The 22,302-nt window shown below is 35.5% G+C and overlaps 1 protein-coding gene across 4 annotated transcripts in view; it reads right to left on the bottom strand.

Moving 5' to 3' along the window:
* Nucleotides 1–2,199: 2,199 nt before the first annotated feature.
* The window catches only part of PSIP1 (PC4 and SRSF1 interacting protein 1), a 39,745-nt gene continuing 19,642 nt past the window's right edge, over nucleotides 2,200–22,302 (bottom strand). For 2 of the 4 annotated variants that reach the window (XM_083355088.1, XM_083355089.1), the window contains exons 6-17: nucleotides 18,389–18,490; nucleotides 17,728–17,790; nucleotides 14,968–15,070; nucleotides 13,930–14,005; nucleotides 12,130–12,358; nucleotides 10,773–10,888; nucleotides 8,830–8,885; nucleotides 6,078–6,148; nucleotides 5,580–5,681; nucleotides 5,178–5,397; nucleotides 3,501–3,612; nucleotides 2,200–2,951 (exon numbers count right to left, since the gene is read on the bottom strand). In XM_083355088.1, coding sequence (XP_083211214.1) covers nucleotides 2,891–2,951; nucleotides 3,501–3,612; nucleotides 5,178–5,397; nucleotides 5,580–5,681; nucleotides 6,078–6,148; nucleotides 8,830–8,885; nucleotides 10,773–10,888; nucleotides 12,130–12,358; nucleotides 13,930–14,005; nucleotides 14,968–15,070; nucleotides 17,728–17,790; nucleotides 18,389–18,490 — 1,311 coding nt within the window. In that variant the 3' untranslated portion in view covers nucleotides 2,200–2,890. The remainder of the gene's footprint in view (nucleotides 2,952–3,500; nucleotides 3,613–5,177; nucleotides 5,398–5,579; nucleotides 5,682–6,077; nucleotides 6,149–8,829; nucleotides 8,886–10,772; nucleotides 10,889–12,129; nucleotides 12,359–13,929; nucleotides 14,006–14,967; nucleotides 15,071–17,727; nucleotides 17,791–18,388; nucleotides 18,491–22,302) is intronic. The other 2 variants (XM_083355090.1, XM_083355091.1) reach the window with 2 other exon arrangements.

The raw sequence follows: 22,302 nt of genomic DNA, 5'->3' as shown, positions 1-22,302 counted from the left end.
CTTTTATTTTATTTTATTTATTTTTATTTATTTTATTATATTTATTCATATTTTATTATATTTTCTATATTTTTGTCCATAAAGGAGCAAAATCAGTGATTATTGGACTATAATTTGTCAAAGATAGAAAGATAAAAGCATGCATGAGAAACCTGTATAGCAAAATCTTCTCTATTTCATTAATCTGATTTACACACACACATTTTTATTAATTGTTAAAACAGTAAGAATTAATACCAACTAAAATAGAACAAAAATAAGAAAGAGAAAGGGAGAGTTAAAAGAAAAAGCTAAACCTGCAAAAAAAATTCCCTTAGAAATTAGAAAAAAAGGAAAAAAAGGAAAATAAGATAAAGGACTGACTTCCAATCTTCTTCAAAGCATTGAAGTTGTAAGTAGTTATACCATGACTCTTGTTCTATAATCTATCCTGTCTAATCATCAAATCCATAAATTACAAGTTCAATATTTTCCTTTTTTTTGCAGTAGTCCATAAGGGATTTCCAGTCACCAATAAGTACATGGATTCTTAAAAGTGTCTTCAAAGTTTTCCACTATAACCAGGAGGGTTTCAGCATTTACAGCCTGAATGTGATTATGTTAAGACTAACCATATTCCCATTTCCACATTGAAAGTTGTGAAATACTGTAGCATCAAAAAGTGCTTTGTGATATATATTAAAATTATTTTAAAAAGTAATAGTGCCACCTGCTGTCCTTGTAACAGCATTAGAATAACTGCAAAGAAGTTTGAAACAGAATGCAATTTTTGGCTCAAAAAATACGGATTTGTTCATGTGACAATGAAACTCAGAGCTTTAGTTTTCCAGGTCAACCTATATCACAATAATTTCAATTAAAGTAAAAGTAAAATATTGGATTATAACTATAAAATGATCGTACTCACTTTTTCACTTTCAGTGGGCAGGCTGTGTTTTTCTGGCATAGAGGTATATATGCACATCTGTGTCTTCTGCAGTGCGCAGTCTATCTGTTATCCTTTCTTTGATTACATGTGCATCCCTCACAAACAAGAATAGAGGTCAAACACATTTTAGCCATCAACTAGGTAGACTTAATTTGTTAAATACCTTTAACTTTAAATTACAATACAAAACTTCAGTGTTTTTTTACTTTGTGAAAATGAACGCCAAGAGTATTTAAACATCTGCCTTCAGAGACATTGGGATTGAAATCTCCATATTTGCCATGAAGGAAAATATATACCGTCTTTTTCGGACCATAAGACGCACCCAGTTTTTAGAGCAGGAAAACAAGAAAAAAAATTCTTTCTCCTTCTCTTTCTCTCCCTCTCTCTCTCTCCCTCTCTTTCTCTCCCTCCCTCTCCCATTGTCCCTTCCTTCCTTCCTTCCTTCCTTCCTTCCTTCCTTCCTTCCTTCCTTCCTTCCTTCCTTCCTTCCCTCTTTGTCCTTCCCTCTGTGCATTAGAGCAGTACCCGCGGAGGCGGCCCTGCAGCCTGGCTTTCTCTTGCAGAAAGCAAGCTGAAACGGAGTGAGGGAGATTGCCAGAAATGCGAATCGGCTGATCTTGCGCTTCTGCAAACTCCCTCGCTCGGTTTCAGCTTCCCTTGCTACAAGAGAAAGCAGGCTGAAACGAGGCAGATTGCAGCAGCGTGAGATCAGCCGATTCGCATTCCTGGCAATCTCCCTCACTCATTTTCAGCCTGTTTTCTCTTGTAGCAAGGGAAGCTGAAACCGAGCGAGGGAGAGTGCAGGAACGTGAGATCGGCGTTTCTCAGCACGTGCCAATTCGTGCTCCTGGCAATCTCCCTTGCTTTCCACTTGCGGAGGTTGGGGCTGGCCATACGGATCACCTTCGGACCATAAGACGCACCCTCGTTTCCCCCCCCACTTTTTTGGGAAAAAAGTGCGTCTTATGGTCCGAAAAATCTTAGTCACTGTAATTTGGTCTTTTGCTAGAACATTGTAATCTGGTAAAGAGCAACAAGGATCAAAATGGACTAGATTGTGAGACATGGTTGCCTAATTTCGTTGACTCATTGATGAAGAACTCTTTAGATTGTACAGTTTTACCTGCCTTAAACACTACAGCGAGACCCAATTTTTTAGTAGACGTTTTAGGAACAATATTCTAAACTAGGGTTAGGGCATATATATTTGCTATAGCAATAGTCAGTCACTAAGGCTGCAATCAACTGAGATATTGGCAGTTAAAATGTATAGGGTTTTCTTCTGCATAACTTTAATTAAAAAATGGTTTCAAGACAATATGTTGTGACCAATATTCATCAATGCCAACTTTGATACATGAGCATCTTTAGTATGGTATCAAGAATACAGAAAGCAGGAAATCAAACATATTAAATTGGCACAATTACCTCCAATGAACAAAACTAGCTTTTTTTAATAAACCAAATGAAAATACTTATATATAACATCTCCCAATGCTACAAAATTTGCTCAGCTTCTTACAAAACACAGTAATCTGACACTTGGCAAACAACAACTCTGAAAACTATACACAGAAAAAACAGAGATAAAGTAGATTTATACAAATGAAGCATTTTGGCAATTTAAAAGAAAAGTTACTTTTCTTATCATTAATCGAAAGATAAACATACAGTAGTCAGTAAAGTTACTATAGAACTAATCCTGAAACATATAAACACTTTTCAATCTCTAAAATAATATGGTCTTTTCATCTGAACTGTATTGATTGTTAATACTGGGCCAAATGCTACCAGGTTGTTTAAATACTTTAAAACAAATGTTAAAGGTAGACTCCATAACCCTCACAAATTGTACACATTAAAATATGCTTATAAAATTATTTAAAAGTTTCAGCATCCTCAAGCTGCCAACCCTTAAGTCCTCTTTAATATGTACTTTACAAAAAAATTATGCTGCATTTATTCATTTTCAGAGGTTGGACTCTTCGTCTTTTCTTGTTCTCTTCCATCACTGGACAACCTATAGAAGAAACACAGAACCAATTATGGAAAACTTCACTTTGAATAACTTTGCAGACAAGAAAGTCTTGTATGTTTCTAAAATGTGCTATATATAACTTGGTTTTGTTTATAAAAGTATGTCTGATCTATAAAATAGATACAAATAAAACTGTACAAATAATGTTACATTTCTGCTGTTAAGAAATAAGCAAGAAGTTATATAAAACAGAAGAAAATATTAAGATTATAGTGGGACAAATAAAATTATGACTTCTGGATTTTGTCTTCCCTTGCCTTGTGCGAAACATATTAATTTTCAAAGATAAAGTGGAAGAAGGGTAGAATCGAGATTCAAAATGTACATTTCACTAGAGTATTGCCTAGTTGGTCCTATTTTCCCAAACCAAAGCACTATCACAATCAGCAGCTTTCTAACTCATCCATTTTCTAAAAACACTTTCTTGTTCATGAGTTGATTGTGCATACTTTATAACTGCCTGAAGTTAAATATGTGCTGAAGCAGCACATATTTTCATTATGTTTTTAGAATAGAAAATCTACTACTTACTTTTTCTTATTTCCAGAATCTAGCTTCTCCTTTTTTTCATCTGCGGTATCTCCATTTTGTTGTGACTGGTTTGTATCTTGACTTTCAGAAGCACCATTCATTACCTTTGTGCCTTTAATGTTTTTTAAAGAAAGCTTTATCAGCATGTTAAATTATACAAAAAAATAACAGCTTGTTATACAACATCTATGCAAATAGGATTATTTTGCACCTTGATTTATCATTGTCCCACTGTGAAGGAGGGGGGGGAACACAAATTTTTCTTCAATTTCAGATACATTTTATAAGTAATACCTAAAACCTGCAGTGCAAAATGGAGGGTAATACATTTAACTTTGTAGTAAAGCTTGGGATGTTGTGCTGACTTGCAGGAAAAATCAGAATAAATCCCCTGCCCTATACAATTTTTCTAGTTTGAGCTGAATGATATTGAGCACAAAGTTGGACCCAATTTAATTATGTCCCAACTTGTTATTTATTGTATTATTTATAGCAATATACTCTAAGATGCTTGCTATTCCTCAACAGGTAGTTCTTGAATTATTATCTTCATTTAACAAAAGTATGTTACCATAGCCTCAAAGTTACAACTGTTGCATGACCTTGTGGTTATGTGATCACAATTTTGGCACTTGCAACCAGCTCGCATTTTACAATGGTTGCAGTACCTTCTCTACGTGATTGTGATTTGTGACCTTCCTGATGGGTTCCAGCAAGAAAAAGTCAATTTGGGAAACCATATTTGTTTAATGACTATGATTTGCTTAATGACTACAGTAAAAATGGGCATAAAGGCAAGTCACATCATGATTTGCTTAATGACTGCATCATTTAGTCACCAAATTTCCAATCCAATTATGATTATAAGTTTAGGGCTGCGTGTATTTTTATGTCATTGTGTTACATGGTGGAGGGGAGACAACGGTCCTTTTTATGACCTGCGGACTTTAACTGCTAGAATTTCAGAGCCAGCCATGCTGGCTCAGGAATTCTGCAAGTTGAAATCCACAAGTCATAAAGGGACCATTATTCCCCACCTCTGTGTTAGATTATTCCCGAGAATCTTCCAGTTTTACATTCTATAATTCTGTGGGTAGAATGAGGGAAAGTTCTGAGTAATCAGTCCTGACCCTTTGTGTAGCTATGGCTTTGTGAACTGGGTGTACAAGAATAGTTCGCTGATTTCAAAATCTGATTTGCAAAGCCTAAAAACCACAATATCCTACATTTATGTGTACATGTGTGTACATTTCACTATTAAATGTTTTTTAACATTCAAATGCTTTATGTCTTCCCCAAAATTTAATGAGGTAAGAGTGTTTATCTTCTTCAATACAAATGTAGTTTTATATTTAATTAAGAGCTCTCAAATTCACATACAGTTGCAAGAAAAAGTATGTGAACCCTTTGGGATTACGTGGAGTTTTGCATGAATTGGCCATAAAATGCGCTCTAAAGGTCATGTAAGTCACAACAATAGAAAAACACAGTCTGCTTAAAATAATACTACACAAACATTAGCTGTTGTCATGTTTTAATTGAACATAAGATGGAAACATTCACAGTGAGGGTGGAAAAAGTATGTGAACCTTTGGACTTAATAACTGGTTGACCCTCCTTTGGCAGCAATAACCTCAACCAATGAACATATATACATTTTTAGTGAATTGCACAGACCTGTTTGTTCTTTGTCTTTTTCAGATTTCTTGTTTGATCCTTTCTTCCACTGTTCTTTGGTTTTGTTTGCTTCTTCATGCTGTTTTTGCTCAGCTAGTGACTTATTTAGTACTTGTGAAAGAACGGAATCACCTTCCCCAACAAGAAACATAGTCTTGAATTTGTTATAGAGCATAGTGGATTTTTCCATTATAATCTGGCTAACTTTAAACTTTCGTATCTAAAACGATATTTGGGGGGGGGGGAAAGAATGCATTTATAAATGAGAGTACAACATGTAGCTGTTCGTAATGGATAAATCAGTGGACTAATAATTGTACTAAATTCTTTATTTTAATGCATGAAAAGATTTTAATCAAAATTCATAAAAGGTTATTGTTTTTAATTAGCTATTGATCTTACTTTTTTGAGTGTGGAAATCATTTCTGCATGCTTCTGAGCTTGTTGCATTGTTACTTGAAGTGATGCAAGTTCATCCAAAGCCTCAATGCATCTGTTCACATCCTATTATAACAAGATCCGAAGGCTTCATTTCTTAGGGGGGGAAAAACTCACTATTGCTTCATATCAATTAGGTAAAACATAATTAAATGCGTGTCTGGGTTTAATCTAATTTTACAGGAGAAACAGTTAAATGATTTATTATTCACTGAAGTTTTAAAATATAATTCTATTTTGCTGTTATTTTAATATTTGTAAAGTGCCTCAAGTCTGTGAGAACTGTAGTAGTAATAGATTGCATAACTAAATAAGCAAGCTGCTCTAAAATGGAACAGAAATCATCATATGAAAAAGGTGAAACAAATTATATACTAACTAAATAGCTTTGTGATAAAATTTGCAAAATTTGTTTTTTTAAAACTCATTACAAAATATTTGGAGTTAATACAACATACATACAAGATGGTCAATCTGGAGTGAATTCTTTATTTCTGCATGTATCCTTTGAAGACGAGAATCCATTGACGTCTCTAAATGTTAAAACAAAATAAGGTTATTAAAAGTGTTTTGGCTTCCAGTTCTGGATTGTGGCGCTGGTGGATGTGCGGGGCAATTGCTCCTCCCGCCGTCCGGTTTTCTCTCGCCAGGGGATGAGAGGGGCGACGAGTGGGGAAGAGGACCTTCCAATTGATCACGGAAGGGCAGTAGCCCTTCTGTTTAATCCGGAGCAGCTCTTCGGACCAATGGAGAAAAGATTGGCCACTCACATGGCCCATCGTTAATGCCGTTTCCAGCCGAGGCCAAATGTACAGTTAAGCACTTGAAAGCACCGCGGAGGAACTGGGTGAGATCTGTCTTCTCTCTATCCCAATTTTTTTTCCTGTAAAAAGCTTTTTGAAACTGCCTCCCCCTGTGAGGAGAGAAGGAAGGGAATGTTATCTTTCTCACCCTCTTTATAAAATGGCAGTGTTTGATTACATAGGGGTAATAAAACCCTGAAAAATACAATTAACTAATTGGACTTACATCCTTCTCACATTTGGCAATCCAAAAAGTTCCTACTTTCACGGGCACTTGCTATTTTATTTACTTGACAAAAAAAAGACAAAAAAGAACCTATATTGGATAAAAGCCTAGCTTTTCTGAAAAGGATTTTAAATACTACTGGGGACACCTTGTGGTCAAGCTTGGTACAGCAAGTGAATATCCCTGGCAAAGAGACCTGTTTACAACTTAGATCTCTCCTTAGTATTATCTAAAGATAAAAAGCTGAAACAGCTGGGAGGTGAAATTGGCTTCTAAGAACTGTGGAGGTGAACATTTACTGACTTTTGTTAAAAAATTAGCTTCCACTAAAGGACTATCTATAATTATTCCAGAAATGAGGGGGACCAGCCACAAACTTCGATTATAAGCTTATACTTGAAAAAATCCTTGAAGCTACTGAGATAATTAATTCCAGACTGAAAGGTAAAGGCACTAGCTTGAAACTACAAACTGAAACCCAGATTCCAACTAAAGAACTTACAACTCAGAAAACAACAAAAGCAGAAGAAATCAACACTAAGACAGAGGACCTTAAGGAACAACAGCAATATATTGAAAACTTTACAACCAAATCCTGATTGCAACTAAAGAATCTACAACTCAAAAAGTAACAGAAGCAGAAGAAAGTAATACCAAAATAGAGGATGCTAAAGATCAACAAGGACAGCTTACTGAAAACCAAGATAACCAAATAATAACTATAAAATTGGACATGACTTTCTACTTAAACCAGAAGAAACCAGAGGAAGAAAAAGACCAGACCGAACTGAAGATAAAGATATTAGAGCAAGTACTTAGACTTGAACTATCACGGCAACAACTTAATGATTATAAATGGATCAAGTTTTTTGGAAAATTGATGACTAGATGGTCTCCTTTGACTCACGTAACATGTTCCAGAATGAAGAGAGACCTATCTGATAACCTAAAGGCATTGGTATGGAAACCTGGTTGGCAGAAAAAGAAAGCTAGAGTTAGGTTTAAAAAAATGATCTACTAGAGAGATCCTAAAGGTTACTCTCCTAGTAAGGTGTGATGTACTAGGATAAGAAATAGAAAATGTTTATGAAACAAAATCAGAATATATTTATGTAAGTATTATGTGTATTCTAGATATTATAACTCTTGTGTAGTGAAATAAAGGAAATTTGGGTTATGGATGTTGTTATGGATATTAAAGGCTTAATTCGAATACTGTAACTAAAAACTAAGAATTAGGTAAAATTTAAAAACAAGACATGGATATGTATAAGTAAAAAAGATTGATAAATGCCTTAACTGAGCTTGTTATGGTTAGAAATTCATTAGTTTAAGTATGTTATATTAAATGTTAAGGGATTAAGAGAAGGAATTTGTGATAATGTAACCTGAGATATGTACTAAAAATTTTGTTATTGAACTATTGATTATCCAGTCACCATGATGCTTTCTAAATACTTGGATGTTAAATTGGAAAACTAATAAAACTTGTTTTAAAAAAAAGATAAGTGGTTTGAACATTTTAAAGTAAATGCCAGAATATATTTCAAAAGGGATGAACCAATAAAATTATTTGAACTATATACTTAAAAGTAATTTTGCTAAAATGTTTTAAGCATATGGCTAAAGCATAGCTATTTGCCCTTTTATAGGGCAACTGATTGTTCCAAGCAACACTACTTATTTTGTCTACATATAGAAGAAAGAATAAAAAGTAGATAACCAAGGCTATATTAGAGGCTGCCCAATATTATAATAATAAAGATCCTGCAATGTTATTTTATAGCTGACTTTTTCTTTGGGATCTAATGCAGAATACATATCATTCTCTTCATGCAATATTTTATTACAGCAAAAACTTGGGAAGTAGGTTTGGCCAAGAGGTGCTAATTACCTGAAGGTGAACTGGTCCCTAGCTCTTTGAAAGCTCAAGTCTACAAAGCACAGCAAACATTATGCAACACTATATGATGCATATAGTGATGATTAATCCAGTTTTCGTAACATAAAGCAATTTTTTCCTACTAGTCAGGCAGAAATTAAGAAATGGAAATGGCATTTACACATTCAGGATGAAAAAAAGTAGCAAAATGCCTGTATGATTTCATTCAAAAGGTTAGCACTGTTTACATTACCAAGTACAAAAACGTTTTTAAGAATTGGAAAATAAGCTTTGACTACTGACCTCGTTTTTTCTCTATCTTCTTATTTTCTGGCTTCTTGCCATCTTCTCTATTCTGCCTATCCAAAATATTCAGTTTAAATTAGACTACATATTCAAAGAATAAAATGAATACAATATCATGTTAACCATTATAGAGTAAATAATTAACTTGAATAATGACTGATTTGTTTCAGAAAGAATGTAAGACACGAGATACATCAAATTGGGTGGTTTCATATGATATTGTATAAAACCTGAAGCATTACATTGAGTTGCAAATGGCTATTGTATTTTTGCCCTTCTCAGTCCAAACCAGCTCGGAACTATTGTAGGTAAAAACAGGAAAGGAACACCACAAATAACATCTTGTGCTCCTAAATGAAAAGGCACTGTACAAATCTAATAAAAACATTGTTTCTGTAGTGCTGCCACTATCTCAGTAAATGTTTCTAACATTATCTCAGGATGGTATAATTAATGTAGTATAATAAATGATTTCATAAAGTAGATCAGAACAGCAGGATATGAAGCCCTTGCCTGCAAACAGCCTTTGAAATCTTTGTGTTGTATCCAGAAATCTCCCAAACTATTACTAATTTGAAATTTTTATGTGACAGAAGGGAGAATTATTAAATACTGAAACGTAGATCAAATAACTATTTTAAATGTTAATTAAATCAAGTTTTTAACTATATTAAATCCTAAAAGTGGGAGTAGGCTAATTCTACATTTTTGTCACCTGAGTCCCAGTTTTGAAATGGATGTGAAACAAATAAAAATGTTTTGTAAGACCAATTTGAAAAGGGTCATGAACAAGAATTCACTAATAGGGATGATTTTTTTTTAAATTAAACAATAAACAGGCAGATTGCAAATATGTTCAATAATTGCTTCTATAGTTCGGTATGGATATTTTGAAAATTCATTAATGAAAAATAATTCTTTTGGAGATTTTGCATGACCCTATGATAAAATAAACAAAAGGCTTATTTCATGTTCCCATTGTTTCCTACTATGGAATACCAAGAGGGAATGAAAAACCTTATTTACTTCAAAACAAAAATGTTAGAACAGACGTGTCAAACACAAGGCCCGGGGGCCGGATCCGGCCCGCAAAGTGGTTTCATGCGGCCCGCAAAGCCATCCTGGAAACAGGGAGGGAACGGCCCCCACTGCCTTGGCCCTGGCCCAGAGACCCTCCTTCTGCCAGAGACCCTCAGATCTGTCCCACTCCTGCCCGGGCCCCCATAGGCACCCTTGATGCGAACGATGTAGAGCTGGCCACGCCCACCCAGTAGGCCATACGCACTTTAGCCACGCCCACCCAGTAGGCCATGCCCACCCAGACCACACCCACCCGGCCCCCTGAGGGCAATTGCAATGCTGATGCGGCCCTCAATGAAATTGAGTTTGACACCCCTGTGTTAGAACATTTTGGATGCTGTTGCAACTCTCTAGTAACTAGTCTCATTTGGCTTTCTGGTTTGACTGCAGTGTTCTTTTATCAGTTTCACAAGGAAAAATTGAGATTTGCCTACTGGTGTTTTTATGTAAATCTTAGGTAAAATCAATTAGCTGTTCTTCATTTTTTTTCTGGTATGGCAGAATGGTTAAGATGGACCTAGGGAGAATCCTGTGCAAAGCCACCTTCAACTGGGTAACTTTGAGTTAAACTTTCTCTCTCAGTCCAATATATCTCACAGAATTGTGGCCAGATTCTAGAGAAGATTTTGGTATATTATATTTCTTGAGAAAGACAGATAAATAAAAGAAAAAGTTATAAAGCTAACTAATAAAACATTGAATTATACAGTACATGGTTCTTGTTGAATTAATGAACTGCTCCTATAGCCTTGGAATTAAATACTCCTTGCAAAACCATAATCAGAAAAACTGGTGAAAATAAGATCATTAATCATATAACCATTCAATGTCTATAAATCTAAATGCTTGCTTATACTCACGATTCTCCTTCCATTTGTTCTTCCTGTTTACGTTTCCTTTCTGCTATTTCACGTTCGTGCTGGCCTTTTATAACGTTTCTTCTATGAGATCCTTGAACATTTCTTCCTTTTTTCTTCTTTTTCATTTTAATTTAAACAGGAATGAGAGTTTAGTTGTTGAAACAACTGTCTACTCTAATTTCATGTCAGGTAACAATTTTACATCCTGAACAAAAACTCCCATCATTTTTAAGAAAAAGTGACGTGTGATCCACTTTCCATTGAACTTCTCCACTGCATTTTTAAAATTTCTTAATCCCTACGAAACCCTGTTGTATTTGAATCTGAATTATACTTTCAACAAAATGAAAAGAAACAACTGAGCCACAACCACAGGAATATTTCATGGTAATTTAGCTTTCATAGTGCTACTAGATAAAAGACAAGTTATAGCTGATATTAGAATGAGAAGCATCTTAAGAAAAGGCAGAATAAAAATGTAATGAAAATGTGATAATAATTATATCAATCTTTATATTTTTAATTTAACATGAAGCCAAACACTCCTATTAACACAGGATCCAATACCTCTTAATAGTATCATCTTGCTGTAGGAGATTACTAGGAAGAGCCTGAGGGCAAGGTCAAATGCATCATCAGTCTGGAGTTCCTAAGCCCCACAAAAAGAGACTTAAGTCCGGCCCCACCTCCTGTTAGTAGTTCAGATTCTTATATAGGCTACATAGAATAATTCTCAGTGCTTTTGAACTCTAGCCTGGCTCCTGGTTTCTTGTGCCTGACATTATTTTAATTTAATTTAATAATATTTCTATACCGCCCTTCTCCCGAAGGACTCAGGGCGGTGAACAGGGCAAGAATAAAAATACAAAATTACAAAAATTACAAAATGATTAAATACATGCCCACTAAAAACAATTAATACATAGTAAAACCCCAATAAAATGACAGTAAAAACCCCCACCAATCCCCCATCAGGCCAGGCCGGCTTGTTCGAACAAGTATGTTTTTAGATCGCGGCGAAAGGAGCGAAGATCGGGCGCCGTCCGGAGCTCAACCGGTAACTGATTCCATAGCTCCGGGGCGCCCACAGAGAAGGATCTCCCCCTGGGGGCCACCAATCGACATTCTCTGACCGGTGGCACCCTGAGGAGGCCCTCTCTGTGGGAACGCACAGGGCGGAGGGAAGTTGATGCCGGCAGCAGGTGTTCCCTAAGGTACTCCGGACCCCTGCTATGTAGGGCTTTGAACACCATTACTAGTACCTTGAATCTTTAATAAACAAAGCTCAAAAAACATTGCTATCCAATATATAAAGGATTTTTTTCTGTATCTGAAATTAAAGAAATAATTTATATACTTTATTCCCTTCTTGTTCTTCTCCATCGTCTTCAGTATCTGAGGCAGATGCTGACCCCACTTTAGTAGTATTTTTCCTTTTCATGTCAGTGTCTTTTTTATTTTCCTTTTTATCTGGGTCTTTTCTAACTTTGTCTTCTTCTTTTTGACTCTCGTCATCTCTTCTCTGCTGTTTTTTGGATGGTTTCTCTTCAACACTCTTTCTCTTACCCTTATCTTCCTCATGAATACTAAAATATATCAAAACAAAACAAATATGGGCTTTACTTTCAAATTTAAAAATTACATTAAAGATTAAAAAAAACCAAATATCCCTTTAGTTCTGAGTTTGCTAAAAAAAATTATCTCTTGATATAAAAACATTTACTTAAAAGAAAGTTGATATCAAACATTACAGAGGTAGTGAAATCTTTGGCAGTTCAATAAACAAACAACCAACTGAATGGAGAATCCAAGTGCTTGAAGTCATGTTCTTCAACATTTCAGAATGATACATGCGGCATACACTTTACTTTAGGTATTCTAGGCTATCTAGTTTAATGAAAACTATTGTACTTGTTTACGACAATGATTCTGTTTATCTGTAGCGTTTAAAGAGATTCTCTTTGTGATTGCACTTATGATTCTGGACCTTCTGGAATGAGTTTTCAAATTCTCTGCTCTAAGAATCTATTTGAGAGAGATGAAACCCTCTGAAATCAGCCATTCACAAAGTAGAAGGAACAGATACTTATCAGAAAAAATAACTACCCACGTTCTATGAGGGGAACATCTATTTTAACAGGGAAAGAGAATCGTTACTGATACAATCATCTTTTAATCCAAGTCCTACAATGCACCTTCAAACCATTAACCCAGCACTTATATGTTATCATCTATAGGTTTAAGAAGATTTTGATGCCCACCTGGACTAATAACGACAAGTGATAGGTCCAGAACCTAAGTAAGAAAAATGCTCATGTCATAGTCTTTTGACTCATTTCTTTCAGGATTACTATAGTAGCATTTTAGGAAATGTATGCTTTCAGATTTTTCTGTGGTAAAATAACATCTTTATTCTTGTTCCACTGTTCCATTTTGGATTTTATTTTACCATAGCAATTTAAGAATTTTTGCAAGATTTTTAATTTGGCTATTTAATTATGATACAGTGAATGCTCTTTTAAAAAAAAGAACAAAAGCTCACAATTCTAATATGAGATTTTTGAACCCCAAAGAACTTGTAAAATATACTGGACAAAACTGAACTTAGAAGTCTGGTTGCTGTATTAAATGAGATGGAAATTCCTCAAAAGCAGATCCATGTTAAGTATGTGTCGAGCCCACCCAAGGAGGACGTTAGTGACAGTATGGCAAAACTCTAATCTAGATACAAATAAGTACATGGGTAACCCCAGGGAGACTATGGCAAGTTGGCTTTAAATTTTTCAAGGATCTACGAAATAAATCTATAATACCAGCATTTGGAATTAGTCAAATACGAAAGCAGTGGTTTGAATTCTTAACCAACAAAGCTTGTCCAGAATGCTTTCATGCTACTGAAAGTTATTGAGAAGTCTAAAAGAATGCTTAAGATCACAATCTATATGAAAATTTCATGGGATTATTTCTCTACATGTTAGAAGGAAATAGTGGATAACAATGAATTATACATCTCTTGTAACAATATGCATTTCAGCCTCATTAAAGCAGTTGAATCTAGATCCACCGCATAAAATTCTTTATAATATCTACAATTAAACGTGGTATACAGTATTCTTGTCTCTACAGAACAAACAGCAACATTTAAAAATAAACGTACCTGTCACCCTCTGGAGGACAGTGTGGTTTTATCAATTTGGGTCTCCCTCTTGGTTTTGGAACTTTCATTTCAGTAGCTAGTGTCATTTAAAAATGGTTTAATTAACTGTATTAACTTTCAATATCAATATTTGTACAAAGATGAAATTTAACCATTAATAAGTTAATAGAGATTATTGTATTAGTATCTCATAAACATAATTTTATTTAAAATGTAATTTCTTCATTAGAACAAAGCAAACTAATAATGACTTAAAAGTAGACCAAACTGTTGGTACTCTTCTTGTATCACATAAACATAACTATTAATACATGGATATGTAAAATTGTCAGACTTCATACTAGGTGTGAAAATAAATTTTAACTCTTCATGGATTCAACCCTTTATTCAGGTGTGTGTGTGTGTGTGTGTGTGTGTGTGTGTGTGTGTGTGTGTGTAAAAATATCTGGCTCTTACAATATCAAGCTACATGTACATTTTCTTCAAGTTTAAATTTTAGGCTTTTTTCTCCTGTCTGAGTCAACACATTTTCTGCTATTCCTGTCAAAGATCTCAGCTCAATATTTATGTAATAAAGACAGTACGGATTCTCACCCACACAGCTTTAGCTCTTGCAGGAATCTAGTGAAATAGTTCGTATAGTTTTACGAACTAAGGAAGACATGTCAAATCTGCAGCCCACAAGCTGCAGATGGCCCTGGATACCTAGCAATGCTGCCCCACAAGGACCCCCCCAAATAAGGGAAGTTTGTTATTTATATACATTAATTGTATTGTATATTTTATATGTGGCTCAAGACAATTCCTCTTCATTCAATGAAGTCCATTTAATTTAATTCAATTTAATTTTTAAAATCCAATATGAAAGTGTTGATTTTTCCCCCAGTCACAAATATTATTTGCTTTGCAAATAAATTCACAAATGTTTATTATCAAGCAATACTAAAGAACAGACTACAATGCCTAGCAGAATGCATGTATCCAAATTTCTGTTGCCTCCCTTCCCTTTTAAGAATGCTTTACGTGTTATTAACTTACCAGCTGGCCTTCCTCTTTTAGGGCTAGCTTTTGGAGCTGTAATTGTTGCTGTTGCTCCTGTCCCCATCACTGCTGCTTCTTCCACTTCTGCCTGTTTTTCAGCCTGTATTAAAATAATTTATTCACATAAACTTGACCAAATTATACTACTGGTTCCAAATGGAAAACATTTAACTAATTACTATTTAACTAACTTATATTTCTTTTGAACTTTGGAAAATGCTAACAAAATGCTAATGAAAGGCAAAACCCACCAGCGAGGGCTTTTCCAAACATGTCAATAGGAAAAAAAATGATAATGGAAGCGGTAGGTTCACCACTTACTTCAGAAGACAGACATTTCATAATCACCAAGAAAAAACAATACAATTTTGTCTCTGCATTTATATCCAAAGGAAGGCAGTTTTGAGCAGCACAGATTGGGAATGAACACAACAGAGAAGCAGACAATCAGTAAAGATATGATAACGGACTATTTGGCTACGCCCTTCAAGATTCCATACCATAATGCAATTCTTTCTAGAATTCTGAAGAAATGGTAGAAGAGCTGTCAGATATCTTTAAAGAGTTAAGAACTGCGAAAATGCCAGAGGACTGAGAAGAGCAAATGGGGTCCCTTATTTCAAGAAAGGAAAAGACAATCCCACTAATCCTAAGAAAGATATTGGAGCAAGTAATAAAATACCATTTGGAAACACACTGAAGACAATGTTAGAATTTTAAAAACCAAAATGATTTTGTCGAAAATAATCCTGTGAGACATCTTGTTTCCTTCTTTCAGAAGCTAAATAACTGGACAAAGCAAATGCTGCAGATATAATGTACTTGACTTTGGGGAAAAAACTTTTGACAGTTTCTTGTGACAATCTGACTTATATGGTGTTAAAGTGCTGTTTTGATAGCATTAAAAAAGACAAGTCCACAATGGGCCAGTTAATCTCACTTAGAAAGGCAACATTACAGTTACTATATTGAGTTGGAGAGAACTAGTCTGTGATCAGATTTAGGATCAGAAATATTCAAACTTTCCATTAATGAATTGAATGATGGGCTCTTTATCGAATCTAGGGAAAACACAAAATTGGGAGACCTAGCTAACACCCAGGATGAGATGCAGTCTAATCTGGACAAGCTGGAAGACTAGACTGAGAAGATCTAGATGATCTTTAACCAGAAGGATGTAAAGTAATTCATTTAGAGAGGAAAAATGTAGGACACATAGAAGATGGGAAATTCATGGCTTGGAAATACATTATCTAAAAGGAGTTGGATCTGGACACTGACCACATATAAACAGGAATCAGGGATAATCGCCAGAGGACTAACAGAGTTCAGGGCTGCATTAAACACAGCACTGTACCAAAGACACTGGAAGTCATTATATTTCTGTATCTGCACTATACTTAGTATGATTCTAGGCATTCATTTCTGAAAGGATAGTGAAATGTTTGAGCGGCAACAAAGGTGATACAGACTTGTATCTAGACCTTCTGAAGACAGTCTGAAGGAACTTGGGAAGACTTAGATAAGAAATAATAGCTGCATTCAAGTACATAAAGGGAAGATTATAGTCACAGAAATAATCCTTGATTTATAGCAATTGGGCTTAGACTTTTGGTAGTAAGGCCAGGTGGGTCATTAAGTGAATCACAGTGGTTAAGAGAACCCTATAGTCATTAAGTAAATCCAGCATATCCAATGGGTGGGATTTCTTCCATTTTTTTCTTCCAGAAAATGGCAAAAAATGTTGCAAATCATGGCCACGACTATGGGATGCTGCAACTGGTTGTAAATGCAAACTTGTTGCTAAGTGACCAAAATACAGTCATGTGATGGGGAAAAGGTTTTATGATGGTCAGAAGTGCTTCACAAGCTATAAAGCATCCTTTCCGCAGCTGTTCTAACTTCATATGGACTAGTTAAGCAATGGATTATTAAGCAAGGACTACCTGTAGGCCTAGAAATAATGGTTATAAGCTACAGCTACCTACACTTTATTTAAATATTACATTCCTGATGGTTGAGTACAAGAATGGGATACAGAAGTTGTTGGTTCTCCATCTATGGGAAGTCTTAAGAGGAATCTAGACAATCACCTTTCATAAATGGTTTAAATGGTTTCACTGAACACTGCAGAGATAAGGACTAGATACTTCTAACTCTACAATTCTGTGATTCCAACATGAGAACTGGTTGATTTAATTAAATAAATAGCCAATCCTAATACTTACGAATGTCACTGAGCTCAGTCTTACTTTTTTCTGTCCTACAGCAGATACAACATTGGTTTAAATGATGTGGCTGCAGGGGAGCAGAAAATCAGAAATTTCTATCCACTAGGAGACTACCAGATTTTTTGGGTATGAGTAGAAATAGAATGGAAGGCTTCCAATGCTTATTAATATGGGGTGGAGACTAATTCCCCAATTTTATCTTTTGTTTCTCCAATCTGTTTATATGTTTTGAAGGAGGTGAAAAGAAAGGTTGACTCTCCCCTTATTAGCAGATGTCTTTGCTAGTTTAAAGATCCGTGCATATTTAAAACCATTTTTTGTGAACTTAATGAGTCTTATTTTTCAGGCAAACTAACCTTTCATGCTCCTTGTGGAAAAATATATTTACTGGATCTGACAAGAGCAATTTTATAAATGCCTTAGAGTCAAGCAAAATATTCTGAAACAGTTATTTTTTATTTAAACTATATTTTGTTTGAAATAAAATGGACATCGTAATATATGTGTATAAATTTATAAGTATTACCTTTCTTTTTCTCCCCCTTCTAGCAACTTTAGGGACTGACATATCACTTGTTTTACTCATATCCTAAGGATAAGAACATTATTAAAATCATTCTGAATTACTGAACTTTTAGTTCTTAATAGTCAAAGCACCATTTTAATGTAAAATGTAAAAGCAAAAACTGCAGTCAAATTTATGTAAAAATCTATACCAAAACAATTCATTAGTTTAAATCAATTTGCAGTACTATTTTTGACAAATGGTACATATTCTGATTATTAATAGCCTCTACTTGACTCTAATATTCCTACCAAAATAATTCTTAGAATTCAAAGAACTGGCAAAGTACTTAAAGTAGTTGAGGATATTTAAGCAAGTTTTGACTTTGAGAAGTTTCAGAAGCACTTTGTAGGTCAACTGTGCTAATTTCCACTGTTAATCAATTTAGTATTAAGAAAACTTTAAGCTACATCTGCTCCAAAATAACTTTTGACTGAGCCTCAATGTATCCTTTTCTGATCAAATCTATCAATCAGTTATTATGTAATGTCATTTGGTGATTTTTTTTGAGAAATAGCAAAGCTGAAAGTATGAGTGAATGAAAACTCCCAATTTTTTTATATTGTGTGCATTAGAGTGCAATAAAAATGCAGAATAATTCAAATGCTTTATGACAACATACTTCACTGCTAGGTTTTTCTGGAGAATCATCGTCTTTTAAAGTTTCCAGCTCTTTTTCTTCTATTTCAGTTTCAGATGTTTCATTGTCCTGTTTAACTGATCCCTGAGAGCAAGAGATCAAAATATTTCTTTATGTACATGGTCACAATAGTTCTTATTCATATAGTCTATTAATCAGTTTTAAATTTCTGAAGGGATAAATAAACATCAAATACATAGTACATATTTTTCATGTTTAAAAACCTGATTTTTATATTTACTTGGAGCAGGCAAAGGTAAAATACTTTTTCTTGAATGTCCTCATTTGAGCTTGTTTGTTCTGCAAATAGGCTGTTGTTGCTATCACAACATGCATCATAGATGCTCGACATGGTAAACGGAATTTGAGAAATTATTTATAATATCTGATTAATGTTTAAAGACATTGAGGCTGGATCTACCATTCTGGTACTCACTAGGCAATAGGTTAATTGAAACCAACAAGCCCTATTTTGTCTCACATTATCAAGTGGCTTGTAAAAAGTTGCTGAGAGTTATCATCTATTAAACTCAATAATTCCTACATCTAGAATTGCTTCTTTATTGAGTATGATTGCCCTAGTCTGAAAACAAAATTGAGCTTTTTTGATTCTTGGAACCAATAATGCATATCCTTAAGATTTACTCAACTATTATTTTGAGATTTAAATTGATTATATAGTAATCATAACAATTAACCTGAGCTGCACAAATATTTAACAAGAGTTTGGCTTAAGTCATATACTGAATCACTATGTAGTTTGTTTGGTTTTAGTTTGGCACATCGTATGGCTTGCTAAACTATAGTCAATTACATTTTATTCCATTAAAGCAATTTATATTCAGGCTATCTGCAATTTGTTCATAAATTATAGCTAAACTATGGCCTAGGGCACAGGTCTGCAACCCGTGGCTCCAGAGTCACATGCGGCTCTTTCAGCCGTCTCCTGCAGCTCCCAGTCCTCTGCCATGTGCAGTCCAAAACAAAAAAAAAGTGGGACTAAAAAAGTTCAACCAATCAATTCAAATATGCAGGGTAGGTGCATATCTCGCCTTGGCTCCACTCTACAGTCAAACCCTGTTCTGCGCATGCGCGCATGTACGCGCATGCACACACATTTTTTGCAGCTCCCAGTTTTTCCTTTTGTGAGGGAACCGGTTCCAAGTGGCTCTTTCACTGTTTCAGGTTGCTGACCCCTGGCCTAGGGCAAAGTACAAAGCCTTTTTTTCTATACGAAACTGAATAAACTTTACTAATCCCCAGATCCATAGTCAGATGATATATTTATTAATAACCACATATAATAAACAGGGCTTTTTTTCTCATAAAATGCTCAGAAAAGCTCTATTGGCTTTCAAAAGCCTATTGCAGGGCTAGGCAATCTTGGCTTTTTTTTTATGACTCGTAGACTTCAACTCCCAGAAATCCTGAGCCAGCCATGCTGAGGGGAAAGGAAGAGGTTTCCAAGCTGAGCCAGGCTGGCTCAGGAATTCTGGGAGTTGAAGTCCTTGAGTCATAAAAGAGCCAAGGTTGCCTACTTTGCACTAGAGGTGGCCATTAAAATTATTTACAGGGTTACTTCTTTAGGAACTAAACTTTTAGAATCTAAAACAGCTAATTCAAAAAAGCCAACAGGAAAGAACCTCACATTTTTCATCTGCTTCTGTCTTCTTGAAGGTAAAATTAGATAACAAAATAATCTATTTCCTATGTTAACATCTCTGCAATGAAATCAATAAAGGTAACAGGAAAGAAATGAGAAACATTTTTCTCAATGTAATATGTCTAATTTAGCTGATGCTAGAAAAAAATTAGTATCTTTTGTACATACTCTTGAAAACTATTTTGAATCTAACCATCTATTACAGACATGTCAAACACAAGGCCCGGGGGCCAGATCCGGCCCACGAAGTGGTTTCATGCGGCCCGCAAAGCCATCCTGGAAACAGTGAGGGAACGGCCCCCACGGCCTTGGCCCTGGCCCAGAGACCCTCCTCCTGCCAGAGACCCTCGGATCTGTCCCACTCCTGACCAGGCCCCCATAGGCACCCTTGATGCGAACCATGTAGAACTGGCCAGGCCCACCCAGTAGGCCATATGCACTCTAGCCACACGCACCCAGTAGGCCACACCCACCCGGCCCCCTGAGGGCAACCGCAATGCTGATGCGGCCCTCAATGAAATTGAGTTTGACACCCCTGATCTATTACAACTAAACCACTTTAAACAATTCTTAAGAATGAAATATTCTTAATTTGGACTTTACTTTTACTGTTTGGACTGTTGCGTGTTTTGAAAAATAGATTATTTAGAATCTAGTTATGTTGCACTTCAGTCTTAAAATAATTAGCCTAGTATATACATAACAATATGTGATGTTTTCCATGGTGAGCTTAACATCAATAACAACATTTATTAAAAAGGCTAAAATAACTTCTGGTGGTATTATCTGTACATTAAAATTTTGTTTAGTCTCAATCTTTCACTTTTCACATTCTGGACAAGCAGTGGTCATGTATCCTAGCCAAAGATGTTACATATTTGCATAAGCGTAGTCAGTAGCATATGCCTTTTTAAAAACATCAAACATGCAAAGAAAACAAAAATAAGTCCAAAATATCTGTATTACATCCAGAAATGCGAACTTTGGAACCAATATTTCTCATCCATAACTATGGCACCCTAAGGATACCTGCATACATGCAAATGCTTCTCTGGGATCAGTAACGCAGCAGGGATTGCTTTTTCCTTCCAGTAACAGATTGCTGGGAAATACCAAATGTGGCCTTAAGAATTCCAATGTTTATTACAATTTTTTCTGGCTGTGGTTGGAAAGAGGCCTAGAAATGCACTCACAAATACATCACACTTGCTGAATGTGCACACGCAACTAATTCCAATCTTCAATTATATGTGATATATCTAAAATGAGATGCCTCAACTGCAACTTGCAAACCGTTCCGTTTTGCGTCAAAACAATTCAGGACAAGCTGATCAGCAGAGCTTAGAGAGGACTCATTAACACAATTTTTGGGAAGGAAAGAAACAGAAGGACAGTTTGACATCTTCCAGTTGATATTATGTTATGTAACATCTTCTGGGAGTTGAAGTCCACGAGTCATAAAAGAGCCAAGGTTGCCTATGCCTGGCCTATTGGCTTTCGAAAGCCAACAGGAATTGTTGCTGAGCGCACCAAAAAACCCGGCCGGCAAACGTTGCACAGGCAAGTTGTCTGCAGCGAAGGAAGAAACTTTGCACCCCTCCCTGCTGCCCAACTACACCATCTCAACTAGGTAAGTAAGATATTATTTGCAAATAGGATGGCAATAAACAATTTAGGCTGCATTTACATCAGGGCTTTTCAACCTTTTCAGAAATTGTACCACTTTTAGGACATGACAATATTCAAGCACCACCAGTGCTTAACAAGGTGTCAAAAACTTGATGACTAAAAAAAGGGAGGGGTATTTTGGGTTTCATTGGTTAGATTCATTTATTGTTATAGAAATGGCTAGTTTATAATATTACAGAAAAGCAAAAAGTTGAGGTTCAATGTTAATGCTTCCTTCTACTCCTGTAACAGAGGAAGTCAGAAGTCAGAGCCTTTTATTTTTCCCTTCTCCCCCTCATTTTCCCTTTTTCTCTCACCCTTCGCTTGCAAAAGCCCCCCCCCCCACTCACTCACTTTGCTCATAAAAGCCTCCAGTCGCTCTCACTCACTCCTCCGTCTCTTTCAAAGGCACCTCGTTCAGTCTTCCCCCCCATTCACTCCGTCTCTTTGAAAGGCCTCTTGCTCACTCGCTCACTTATTTTTATTTATTTTTTTATTTTAATCCCATTTATATCCCACCCTTCTCCGAAGACTCAGGGCGGCTTACAATTTAAGCACAAACCAA

Source organism: Vipera ursinii (assembly GCF_947247035.1).
Source record: "Vipera ursinii genome assembly, chromosome: 2".
Taxonomy (NCBI): domain Eukaryota; kingdom Metazoa; phylum Chordata; class Lepidosauria; order Squamata; family Viperidae; genus Vipera; species Vipera ursinii.
The sequence above is the reverse complement of the archived record's forward strand: the minus strand, read 5'-3'. Positions and strand labels throughout refer to the sequence as shown.